At 44.4% G+C, this 13,018-nt stretch overlaps 1 protein-coding gene across 1 annotated transcript; it reads left to right on the top strand.

Annotated features, from left to right (window-relative positions):
• Window positions 1-434: 434 nt before the first annotated feature.
• Window positions 435-5,891, top strand: CUNH18orf32 (chromosome unknown C18orf32 homolog). The gene is made up of 3 exons (XM_045850272.1): window positions 435-556; window positions 4,182-4,369; window positions 5,184-5,891. The coding sequence occupies exons 2-3, from the start codon at window positions 4,205-4,207 to the stop codon at window positions 5,247-5,249; spliced, it is 231 nt and encodes a 76-aa protein (XP_045706228.1). The 5' UTR covers window positions 435-556; window positions 4,182-4,204; the 3' UTR covers window positions 5,250-5,891.
• Window positions 5,892-13,018: the final 7,127 nt, after the last annotated feature.

The following is a 13,018-nucleotide window of genomic DNA, read 5'->3' as shown; positions in this document are numbered from 1 at the left end:
TGTTTTAGTGGGAATGAAGTGGCGTGGCATTTTTAAGAAGTACTTGAAGCTCCTACAGTTGTCCCAGTTACTCTCCCTTAGCCCTATCCACCCAGCCCGGCACCCCACTTACAGGCATTTCTTAAATTAATAGCCAATTCAAGTTGACGATTTATCCTGCTCTTGAAGCCCTTTAGGAGAGGGAATGGTTTAGGAACGCCTGAGTTTGAAAAGGGCCCGGCCCTCCTGCAAGTACACTGCCCACCCCTATCGTGGTGAACCAATGGCACAGGCGTTATTCCTTGGGTAATGTTTTGAGTTTTGTTCTGGTATTTGGGGATGAAAAACGCACCAAGGCACGGAGTCGTACCCGCGAAGCTCCCGTGTCTGCCCTCGGGCTTGGAGGTTACGCCGGCAGCGCCCAGTCCCCGCCCCTACGTCACAATACGTCCTGTGTGACGTCAGGCTGACGCAGACGTGGGTTGATCAGCCCGTTTGGCGGTGTCCATTGGCTCGGCTGCGGCACGTCCCTCCCTCCGGAAGCACGGGCCTTTGCACTTGGGCTTGGTGGTTGCGGGTGAGTGGGCCTGGGTGGGCTTGGGCGTTAGGCCGGAGGTATGGGGCGGGGGTGGGCTGTGGTCTCGGCGGTGTTGGGCTGCGCCGCAGGCCCCGGCCCGGCCGCGCTGACCGAGCTGGCCCTCTGGGTGGCGGCTCTCCTGCCCTGGGCCCCTGCCCTGCCCCCCTGCGCACTCTGGGGTACCCCCACTTCACTCTCCGACGCGCCCCTGTCGCTCGCCCTCCCTCCGTCGCCCTTTGCCGCTCCCTCCGTCTGCGTCACTTACCTGCCTGGCCTCCATTCTGCGTCTCCCTTTATATCCATTTATTCCCTTCTTGGCCTGAATTGTCGGCTTCTTCGCCCTTCTATTATCTTCATCACCATTCGCCCTCACTCACTCGTCTTTTCAGTCGGGGTCTGGCTTCACTCAGCCAGTCTCCAGTAAAATGATACGCTAGACTGGGTTACTTAGAGGGAGGTGGCGTTCCCCACTCTACCTGCCCGGTTTCTGAGGGAGCCTCAGCCTTTTCCTCTCTGTTGTATTGTATTGGACTAAGTCGAATGAAAGAAAATTCCTCTCCCACAATTTTAATCCGTTTCACTTGCTTTGTTGTAGTATCCGAGAAATGGTTTGTGGAGAATAAGTAAAATGATAGTTTTATCAATTTATCATAGCCACCTTCTAGACCTTTCTAAGCCACAGTTTCCACATGAAGTAAAATAAGTCACCGAAGAATCATTATGAAGATTAAGAAATGAAATACAGTATCTTCATTTCTGAAGAGAGCTAAAGGGTTTTTTAAAAGCCATAAGTATGACAAGACTGATTAGTACTATTTGTTTTTGAGAGTTTATTTAAAACACAGCAATTACATGGTGAAAATGAATCTTTATGATGGAGGGGGATTGCCTGCCATCAGCCTAGACGTGCTCAGAGTGTTGCCAGTCGTTTTGGAGGGGAATTAACATAATCATTGTGTTTTGGGAAGGGGAAGAGGCAAAATCCTTGAGATAGGAAACCAGACCCAGAAATCTGGTCATAACCTGCTGTAGTTACTAGTTACCTTTTTGTGAACTTTGGACAGGTCACAACTGTTGGATTTTTTTTTTTTTTGTAACAACACTTATATAGCACTTAATATATGCAGACACTTCTGAGCTTGGTACGCATATTAATTTAATCCACTAGCTAATCCACATCCTTGTGAGTTAGGCACTCTTACTGTCTGTGTTTTACACATGAGGGAATTAAGGCACAGACTGGTTAAATAATTTGCCCAAAACACCGTATAGAAAGTGGGGAGAGCAGGTCTCAAATCCAGGCAGTGTAGTCCAGTCTGCTTGATTACTGCCCTGTGGTACCTCTAAGAGTGCAACTCCTAAACCAGACCACCCGTTGGGTCTCTCCAGATCAGATTTTAAATGTCTATGGCCAAAAATAATGATTCCTTGAAAATGGTGAAAAAGACTCATCGCTAGTTTGGCTTTAAAATATTTTGGTAAATTCTTGCCCTGGCTGGTGTGGCTCAGTGGATTGACCACCGACCTGCGAACCCAGAGGCCGCCAGTTCAATTCAGTCAGGGCACACACCTGGGTTGTGGGCCAGGTCCCCAGTAGGGGATGTGCGAGAGACAACTGATCAATGTATCTCTTGCACGTGGTTGTTTCTCTCCCTCTCTTTCTCTCTTCCCTTCTCTAAAAATAAATAAATAGAATTTTTTTTTTAAATATTTTGGTAAATTCTAGCCCTAGCTGGCATAGCTCAGTGGATTGAGCGTGGGCTGTGAACCAAAGTGTTGCACATTTGATTCCCAGTCAGGGTACATGCCTGGGTTGCAGGCCATGACCCCCAGCAACCACACATTGATGTTTCTCTCTCTATCTCCCTCCCTTCCCTCTCTAAAAATAAATAAATAAAATCTTTAAAAATATATTTTGGTAAATTCTTAAATTGCTATTTTAATTTGAATAAGGGACCTTTTTAAAGAATCCAGTTATGAATCCTTTGTAAAATAGCTGGTTGTTCATTGATATACATTTGGGTTTTTGTTTATAGCTCTTGCAATTCACTTCAGAGTCATCAAAACTGAATTGTCTGTGCCATTATTTACTTGTATCGTGAATAAGTTTAGATTGCTGTAGTGCAGACATGATGCCCACTCATTTGTGGGTACATAATACTTCATTTACACGAGTTTGAAAATAAGAAATTTTAACATCCTGAATTACTGGCTTAATTCAGTGTTCTGAAGTAGCTTCTTAGTTTTTCAAGCTACTCTAAGGGATTAAAAATTCTTGCAAATCTCCCTGGCCAGTATGGCTCAGTTGGTTGGAGTGTCGTCCTGTAAACTGAAAGGTCGCCAGTTCGATTCCCGGTTGGGGCACATGTCTAGGTTGTAGTTTGGTCCCCTATCAGAGGGCGTGCAAGAGGCACATCGGTGTTTCTCTCTCTCTCCCCCTCCCTTTCCTTCTCTCTAAAGTCAGTAAGCGTGTCCTCGGGTGAGAATTAAAAAGAAACTCTTGTAAATTTAAGAAGTTTTTGGTTTAATAGGATAGTATATTGTGGAAGTAGGATTCGTTCTTGTTTAAGAAATTGCTGATTTTTAGAAATTCCAAGGTGATTTCTAATTTTCAAGAAAATTAGGTATCTTAAGTTCTTGGAAATAAGCAATTTAGTTATAATAATCATACTAAGTGAAATTTTTTATTACACTGTCTCCCTTCATTGCCATTAAAAAGGAAAGGCAGTTGTATCAAGGGAGAATCGTTGCCTGTAAAAGACCAGCCATTTTGCAGCCTAGAGGTCTTCCAAAGTGATAACTGAGAGAGTTTACTATCACAAGATTTGCCCACTTGTAGGTTTGGCTAATCAGTACTGCCTGTCTTTGAAGGTGATTAGGCCATTATACTCACACTGAACTGGAGCGAAAGTCATCATTACCAAGTTCTTCAGTGCTTTGTGCCTGCCTTTGCTTTGAGTGTAAATTCAGAGAGCAAGGGTTCCCAACCTCAACCAGGTTTTGGCTTAAATGAGTCATTCAGCCGTCCCTCAGTATCCTCAAGGGATTGGCTCCAGGACACCCGGCCACCATCCCTCCCCCACCCAAATCCCCGGATGTTCCAGTGCCGTATATAAATGGTGTAGTATTTGTGAATAGACGGATATATGCCTACACATCACTCCATCTGCATGGATTCAGTGAAATGTTCTGTGCATGACAAACTCAAGTCTCGCTTTTTGGAATTTTCTGGATTTTTTTTCAAATGTTTTTAATTTGGGGTTGGTTGACTCCATAGATATAAAACCTGGGACTACAGAGGGCCAACTGCATACGCAAAATGTTGGACTGCCTAGCACCTAGCAAATGTTGGTGTCTTTGCTTTATTGTTAAATTTACAGCTGGGAGCAGTGATTGGAGACATTTGGAGGCAGGAACCTCACTGTTATTTTCATGCCTACCACCTTTTATTCCTTTACCTTGCAGATAGTAGCATTGTTAAAAGATTCTTGCTTTTAGCTAATAGTATGATCTAAGTTTTTCATTCAGTGTAGAAATATTCCTTTCAGAGGTCTTAATCTAGGTAAGTTCCTCCACTCAGCAGTCTGTGGTGAACTAATTTGTTTTTCTTTGTGTCTTTCGGCAGTTCGGGAGCCCCCAGCCGGGACGATGGTGTGCATTCCTTGTATCGTCATTCCGGTTCTGCTCTGGGTCTACAAAAAGTTCCTGGAGCCGTACATATACCCTCTGATTTCCCCCTTTGTCAATCGTATGTGGCCTAGGAAAGCGGTACAAGAATCCAACGATAAAAGCAAAGGCAAAGTGGACTACAAGGTAAGAACATTAAAATGCCTCGAATAAGGAAGGGCGGGTGAAGGGGGCGGTACAGTCAGGGTGAAATAAATACTTGGCTTTTGGAAAGGTAGGTTCTTGGAACCAGAAGCTTCATCAATGTGTTTCATTTCCTTCTTTTTAAAACTAAGGGGTTTGGGCTGCTTGATTTTTTTTTTTAACTGATTAACATTGGGTTTAAACTAAGGTTTTAAACTCAATCTCTGAATTAATGCATTTGTGCCTTGCCTTATGGCCAAGATGATAACCAGTATTTACTGGCCGGTGAGAGTGATGATTGAATAGCTGATGGATGAGAAGAGATCATACTAAAATAAGCCAGTTTCAATGATTGATAACTTTGGTAGAAGACTTAATCAGAAGGATCATAGAGGGATTTTTTAATTACTTTTTTTTAATGAATATTTAGACAACAGATTGTCTTTAGCCTTGGTGCTCATTATGTTCAACCTCAGTTGTGTTCAGCTGTACTGCCCGGGGGTCCGGCCCGCGGCCCAGGATGGCTGTGAATGTGGCCCAACACAAAACCGTACATTTACGTAAAGCCTAGTTTTCGCTCATCTGTTTTCGTTGGTGTTTGTGTATTTAATGCGTGCCCCAAGACAACTCCTCTTCCTCCAGTGTGGCCCAGAGACGCCAAAAGGTTGGACACCCCTGCATGACCCTGCACATCTCTAGAAGCAGAGATTTTTTTTTTCAAACTTCATTCAGAAGTTTGTCGATTGTTTCAAAGAGAATATCTCTTATGATGATGTCTTTTTGTTGTAATAATCTCTAAAATGGTTTTTCATTTTAGGGTGCAGACATAAATGGATTGCCAGCAAAAGGACCAATAGAAGTCTGTGATAAAAAGAAAGACTAAAGTGACTGTCCCCGAGGACCTCATTGTTTTCAAAATGGACCTAATAATTTGAAGCACCTTCTTTGGAATTGTCTCTGACGTTTTCTCTTAGACCAGAATTCAGGGTAGATAGTTTAGATATTTACCTGATACTAATCAGGAAATACATGGTATTTATATTTAAAATGTATTTAGTTATATTTAATGATCTCACTTCTGAGTTCCTTTCTCATTACAGAAGCTTTCTTTCGTATTACTGCAGTTTGAATAATATGAATAAATAGAAGGTTTGTGCCAGTAGACACTGTACTAAATCAGTACCTAAACATCCTTGGGCTTCTAGCTTTTGTTCAGGCTCTTTGAATTTAAGTAGAGAGAGTAAGGCAGTTCAGTGAGACTGTGTGGCGAAATGAAAGGTTTGGGATATGATAATGACTCGACATGTAAGGTTATAATTATTGCCCAGAACAGTGGAGCCCCTTATCTACAAGAATAGTAATTTCTGGTTATTATGCTGAAGAAATAGCAAAGACAAGAAATAGAGGAGACTTTTTTTTAAGAAAATGGGACACCTTTTACATAAATGTCTAATGCATATTATAAAATTCTAATCCTTGTTGCATTCCTTCTGTTCCTACAAAATGTATTAAATAATTCAGTTTAGCTGTGGTTGGCTTTTTTCTCTTAAGTTTAAATATTTTAAATGGGGACTTTTTTAAACCACATCAGAAAGCAGAATTTACAATAATGTGATGGTATCTGAATAGTTGAGGCAACAGTGTTATTTTTTAAAGAGTAGATTGTGTCAGTTATTTATTGTTGCATAACCAGACGCTCCACAGCTCAGTGGTTCTCACCGACAGCGATGTGACTGTGTAGTTCTTCGCCGGTTGGGGCCTTTACGTGGCCTTTCACCCCTGGGCTGCTTCACTTTACGGACCTGTAAATGTTCAGCGTCAGTGAGCCATATCATTACATCCTATTCATTTATTCCCCTGAGGCATGGAGCGTTCGGAAGGGACTTCTGCCTTTGGGTCCCCAGTGAAGTCCTGGGGTCCTAACCAAGGTTCTGTTAAGTCCTGTGTCTGATCCAGTCACTGATTCATCCTGGACTTCATTTGATAGAAATCAGTAGGTTTCAGCTTTCCTGCCACAACCCAGGAGGGATAAGATGAGTTCCCTTTAGCAACTAAATTCAGTTGAATTTTGTTTGTTATTTAAGGTATAAAAACTATACTGTAAAAATAGCAGATGTTCATAGTAAAATAATGCAACAGAAAGTTAAAGGAAAAGTTAATATTCTTTCACTAGTCTCATTCCCTTATTCCAGCTACACAAATGCAACCACTATTACTTGTTTTTTTATTCCTCAATGGAGGAATGTTTATTGATTCTTGAGAGAGTGGAAGGGGGAAAGCGAGCGAGAACATCCATATGAGAGAGAAACATCAGTTGGTTTGCCTTTTGTAGGTGTCCCGCCTGGGAATCAAACCCACAACCTAGGTATGTGCCCTGACTGGGAATCAAACCCACAACCTTTTGATGTGTGGGGCGACACTCCAACAAATCAAACCTACTAGCCAGGGCTACTATTAGTTGTTTTGTATAGCCTCTTAGCAACTTCCATCAAATATGCCATGTTTAAAAGTCTCAATATTGCAGATGCATAATGTCCACACTCCCTTAGACCCCAAACGCTTTGCTCACATGGCTGTTGCTTTGTCCTCTGTTTTGTTTCTAGTGCACACGTGCTGCCATCCTTGGGGCTGTCAACCTGCCACATTACTGACCTTCTCCTTGGCTGGGGTGTAGCGCTCTTACACTGAGCTCCCTCTACTTTGCCCGCACATCCTCCATATAAGTTTTGTAAATTTTGGTTAAGTCCTTGATCAGTGTTTATGGCATTATGAGTGTCTTCCATTTGCCACTCTAAATCCCTGCTCCTTTCACCCTACTTTGCTGCCCAAGAAAGATGCATGGACGACATTAACAGGCTTCCCATGGCCTCTGGGGTGTGCTGGGTTTGACCAGTGGGATCTGTGGCAGCGATGGGAAGGGAGGAGTGAAGTCGGGGTATTTATTCCCTTGGCTACGTCCCTTCGAGGCCTCTTCAAACCCAGTGTGTTCCTCAGAGTAAATGCACTTCGAGGTGGCCCATTCACTCCACATACCTCCCTTCGAGTTCCACCGATCTCTCCCTCTCCTTGGCCTTTTGGGCCAGGGGGTGGTAGCGCCTCTCACTGCTGGCTCTAAGTCACTGCTTCATCTCGGTACCATGTGGTTTCTGGAACATGACTGGCACTGAGCATAAGTAGTGCCTGCCACATAGATTATATGTGGTCTGGTGGCTTTCTTGCAGGCAGTGTTGCTTTCTGGGGTTAATTACCTTGTCCTCCCAATTACCTTGACTGGTTGGTGTTGAGGCCTGATGCCCAGTGGCAGTTTTTGGGACTTTTTCTTAGCCACTCCTGTGTTGGGGCTCTTTGTTTCCTGAATCCCAACCCTACACCTTCATCTTTCTTGGTTTACTCTTTTTTTATTTATTTTTTTGGTAGCACACCAGTTTCCTAATTCAATACTATTAAGAGTTTGAGTATTGGAGACTTCCGGCCAAGATGGAGGCACAGGTAGACACACTGTGCCTCCTTGCACAACCAAGATAGGGACAACAATTTAGAAACAATAACAACCAGAACTGACAGGAAATTGAACTGTATGGAAGTTGGACAACCAAAAAGTTAAAATAGACACGTTCATCCAGACCAGTAGGAGGGGCAATCGGGCAACTGGGCACGGGTTGCGGTGCGGAGAGCAGAGAGCATTGGGACCCGGCTCATAAGGCATCCGGGGCGCACAAGACTGCAGCGGGTGGACCCTGGGCGCACAAGCGACAGCTGGCACACCCCAGCCGAGGGGTGGCAACCGGCAGACCCAGCGAGGTGGCGATTGAGAAGCAAGGCACTGCACACAGCCCAGGATCCCAGCGCTGGGAAATAGAGCCTCAGGACACTGATTGAAAACACCTGTGTGGGTTGAGGCACAGGGAGAGACTCCCAGCCTCACAGGAGAGGTCCTCGGACAGTCCCATGGCATGCACAAGCCCACCCACACGGGAATTGGCACCAGAGGGGCTCAGTTTGCTCGGGGGAAGTAGCAGAAGGGACTGAGGTCTGATGGAGAGTGGAGCAAGCACCATGGTTCCCTCTCGGACCCCGCCCCTCACACGAAACAGGCATGACCAGACCAAAAGAAAAAAAAAAAATGGCTCAAACAGAATTTGAAGCCCCAGAATCAGTACTTTTAAGTGACCGAGAGATAACCAACCTATCAGATGCACAGTAAGAGAACTGGTGATCAGGATGCTCACAGAACTAGTTGATTTTGGTCACAAATTAGATGAAAAAATGAAGGCTACAATAAATGAAATGAGGAAAAATGCACAGGGAACCAATAGTGATGGAATGAAAGCTGGGTCTCACATCAATGGAGTGAACCAGAAGAAAGAAAGAAACAACCAAACAGGAAAGGATGGAGAAATAAGAATTCAAAACAACGAGGAGAGCCCTGGCTGGCATAGCTCAGTGGATTGAGCACAGGCTGCGAACCAAAGTGTCACAGGTTCGATTCCCAGTCAGCGTACATGCCTGGGTTGCAGGCCATGACCCTCAGCAACCGCACATTGATGTTTCTCTCTCTCTGTCTCCCTCCCTTCCCTCTCTGAAAATAAATAAATAAAATCTTTAAAAACAGAAAACAAAAACAACGAGGAGAAGCTTAGGAACCTCCAGGACATCTTTAAACATTCCAACATCCAAATTATAGGGATACCAGAAGGGGAAGAGGAAGAGCAACAGATTGAAAACGTATTTGAACAAATAATAAAGGAGAACTTCCCCAATCTGGCAAAGGAAATAGACTTCCAGGAAGTCCAGGAAGCTCAGAGAGTCCCAAAGAAGTTGGACCCAAGGAAGCACACACCAAGGCACATCATAATTACATTAGCCAAAGTAAAAATGAAGGAGAGAATCCTAGAAGCAGCAAGAGATAAGGAGACAGTAACCTACAAAGGAGTTCCCATCAGACTGTCAGCTGATTTCTCCAAAGAGACTTTGCGGGCAAGAAGGGGCTGGAAAGAAGTATTCCAAGTCATGAAAGGCAAGTACCTACATCCAAGATTGCTCTATCCAGCAAAGCTTTCACTTAGAATGGAAGGGCAGATAAAGTGCTTCTCAGATAAGGTCAAGTTAAAGGAGTTCATCATCACCAAGCCCTTAATTTATGAAATGTTAAAGGGACTTATCTAAGAAAAAGAAGATAAAAAACATGTATAGTAAAATGACAGCAAACTCACAATTATTAACAACCACACCTAAAGCAAAACCAAAAGAAACTAAGCAAACAACTAGAACAGGAACAGAACCACAGAAAGGGAGATCACATGGAGGGTTAGCAACAGGGGAGTGGGAGGAGGAGAGAGGGGGAAAAGGTATGGAGAATAAGTAGCATAGATGGTAGGTAGAAAATAGACAGGGGGGAGGGCAAGAGTAGTATGAGAAATGTAGAAGCTAAAGAATTTATAACACATGGACATGAACTAAAGTGGGGGAATGTAGGTGGGAGAGGGTGTGCAGGGTGGAGGGGAATGAAGGGGGGTAATGGGACAACTGTAATAGCATAATCAATAAAATATATTTAAAAAAGAAAAAAGAGTTTGAGTATTAATAGTTTGAGGATAATTTTGTAAAGATCCCCCAGTTCATTCCAGATCATTTAAATCCTCCTTCCCTGAGAATTGCAGGTATTCTAAGGCCTTTCCCACTTCCTTCTCTCTTTTTGAGGATTTTTATTTATATTTAGAGAGAGAGAGAGAGAGAGAGAGGAATAGAAACATCAATTGGCTGCCTCTCATAAACACCCCAACCAGGGATGGAACGCACAGCCCAGGCATATGCCCTGACCGGGAATCAAACCTGCAGAAACCTTTCGCACTGCAGGACAACGCCCAACCAACTGAGCCACACTGGTCAGGGGCCCTTTCCACTTCTGTCTCTGTCTTGAGCCCTGGCTCCCAATCTTGTATTTTCCATACCAGGAATATGTTGAAAAGCTGTAACATTTCCGTGGAAGACAAGACACTTTGACACCAAAAGAGTGAAAAAAAAACTTTAGGATAAAGGATAACAGTAGCCCATTTGTTTGAATAAGTTGATGAAAAATATTTTTATGAAAAATCCACCCTTTTGTCCATGTTTTTCTTTTGTCTTTCCTACAAGCTGTCACTGCACATCTCAGGGTTTCCTTCCTGGTAAGAGTCGCTGCCTGTTACACGTGTTGGGTGCTGGCGTTGGGCAAAGGCATTTCACACCCGTGATCTTATCTGATCCTTATAAGACTTTGAAATGCAGTCAAACAGGACCATAGAGTTTAAATATGCTACCCGGAATGTCTAGGATGTCAAAGCCCTACTTTCACGTGGTCTTAAAGTCCCAACCACCTGTGGGACTTTGGGCGCAGGGCAATCACAGCTGTTGACACCTTGTGAGACCTTCGTGAGGACGACTGGGCGGACCTGGAGAGGGGGCTGTTTGGACTAATCACCGGTAATGGATTTGTTTTAAAGTTTTAATTTTGCTCACTTTGCAGTATGACTTTTTAACTTGCCTAGTTTTCAATAACTTATTTTTGCCTTAGTTGATTTTAACTGCATTTCCTGACTCTCTTCATGAGACAGGCTCATCTTCTTAGGTGCTTATTCAAAGCTCACCTGAAAGACTCCAGTTTTGTCACTTTATGATTTTTTTTTTCATTATTAAGCTGCCTTTCTAGTCACCAGGTGAGTCAGCACTTCCACAAAGTGGCCACTACTGATGTTTTGTTCTAACAGACCGATAGAATTGAAAAGGAATTTTAACCACTAATTTTAAGCTTCCCGAACTTTAAAGCTTAATTTCCTGGGTTCGCTCATAATCAAAAGGAAGGAAGGGAGGGAAGTTTCCTTGTGGTTTCCTCCCCAGGGAGCTACCAGCTGTTCAGTCCTCAAAGCCATGTTCATTTACATTGCGGCAGCTCCTTAAGGGAGAGGCGGAGGCACTGGGCAAACCCGTCTAAGTGAAGCAAGAGGTTGCACTTGAGAAGAACGGTAATGAGCTGTGAGGGGCCGGTGCATATCAGAGCCGCCACAAAATACACTAAACACCCCAAATATTAAGGTTATATGGACCTTCGGGTACATCTAGCCCAACCCTCTCATTTCTACAAAGGGCAGAAAATGTTTAAAGACGTAGCCTAGATGCCTGAACAAGGCGAGACTGGAGTCTCCTGCAGGGCTGCTGTGTGCAGTTGTGCTGGGTGTGCACTGCCAGTTCAGAGGGCATCACCCCTGTGGACAGCAATGTAAACGATGCCTGTAGACCCACACGTTGCACACCCACTGCCACACACAGGTTCTGCTGCTTGCAATCTGGCAAGTGAAGCTTCTTCACTTCCTTAGTGTATTCATTTTGGTTGCTCCAGAACAAGTGACCAAAAACTTAGTGGCTTAAAACAACGCAAATTGATTGTCTCGTGGTTTCTACAGGTCGGAAACCGGGGGGGGGGTGTTCAGCATGGCTGCATCCTCTGCTCAGGGTTTCCCTGGGCCGGAATCAGGTTGTGGTCCAAGCGGGTCTGCAGTTCTCACCTGGGCTTCTCGCTGGTCGTGAGCAGGATTCATTTCCTCGAGGCTGCAGGACTGAGCGTCCCTTTTTTCCCTCTAGTCAGCCGGGGTGGCTCTCAGCTCCTAGAGGCTGCCGACTGTTCTGGGCCTGCGGCCCCAGGAGACAGCTCACCCGGGGTTTCACGTCCTTCCAGGGCAGCCAGAGCACATCTTTGACTTCTGTCTGATCTGAGATGAGCAGAGAAGGTTCTCAGCTTTTAAAAGTGCTCATGTGATTAAATCAGACCTACTTACATAATCTCCCTGTTTCAAGGTCAACTAAATTGTGACCTTAATTATAATTGCAAAATCCCTTCTCAGAAGTTCACTTTTGATTGATGTTTGGGAGAACATGGGGGGCGGGGAGGTGTTTGTCTACCACCTCTTGCTGACTAATGCTTCTAGTCCTTCAATTACTTGGGAATCCACTTTGGATCTGAATTGCATGGTCTCCACTTATCAATGCCCCAGGCTTCACTGATTTTAAACTCTGAAGGGTTTATAATCTTGAAATTTAAAGTACTACTCAGGGTAGCCTTTTCTGCCACCCATGCTGGATGGCTAGAAATCATTTCAGATGAGGCCAAGAGGAAGCACTTAAAGAGAGTGTTTTGCAGAAGGCAGCTCATAATCATGTGGAAACATGTTTCAGCAGGGAAATGCAATTTCAAACCAAAATGAAACACTCCAGAGTGGTAAAAATTAAAGACACGTGTTGGAAGGATGAACAGAAAGGGTTTGCATATGTTGCCAGTGGGAGTGTAAATTGGTAGAACTTCAGAAGAGAATTTGGTATTATCTGGCAAAGTTGAACATACACCTGCGACTCTTCCGGGACTGAGCCCATAACCTGTGAAATCGGATGCTGTCTCTGGGTAGGCAGTGTCTGAAACAAGCTGAATTCTCTGACATCCAGCTGGTGTTGGAAAATTGCTTGGTGGTCTGGGGGAACAGCCCTCTCCCCACACTGGGAATTGGCCCAGCACCCTTTTAGCCACATTTAAATACCGCACCCTCAAGGAAGCCTTCTGTTCTCCCTTTCAGAGGGTCTGCTGCCCTTGTAGGAGGGGGCTCCTGCAGGGGACCTCGTGCTTCA

This window comes from Phyllostomus hastatus, unplaced genomic scaffold, assembly GCF_019186645.2.
Source record: "Phyllostomus hastatus isolate PE091 unplaced genomic scaffold, TTU_PhHast_1.1 phas_contig_80, whole genome shotgun sequence".
Taxonomy (NCBI): domain Eukaryota; kingdom Metazoa; phylum Chordata; class Mammalia; order Chiroptera; family Phyllostomidae; genus Phyllostomus; species Phyllostomus hastatus.
This window is presented reverse-complemented; position numbering and strand designations above follow the sequence as displayed.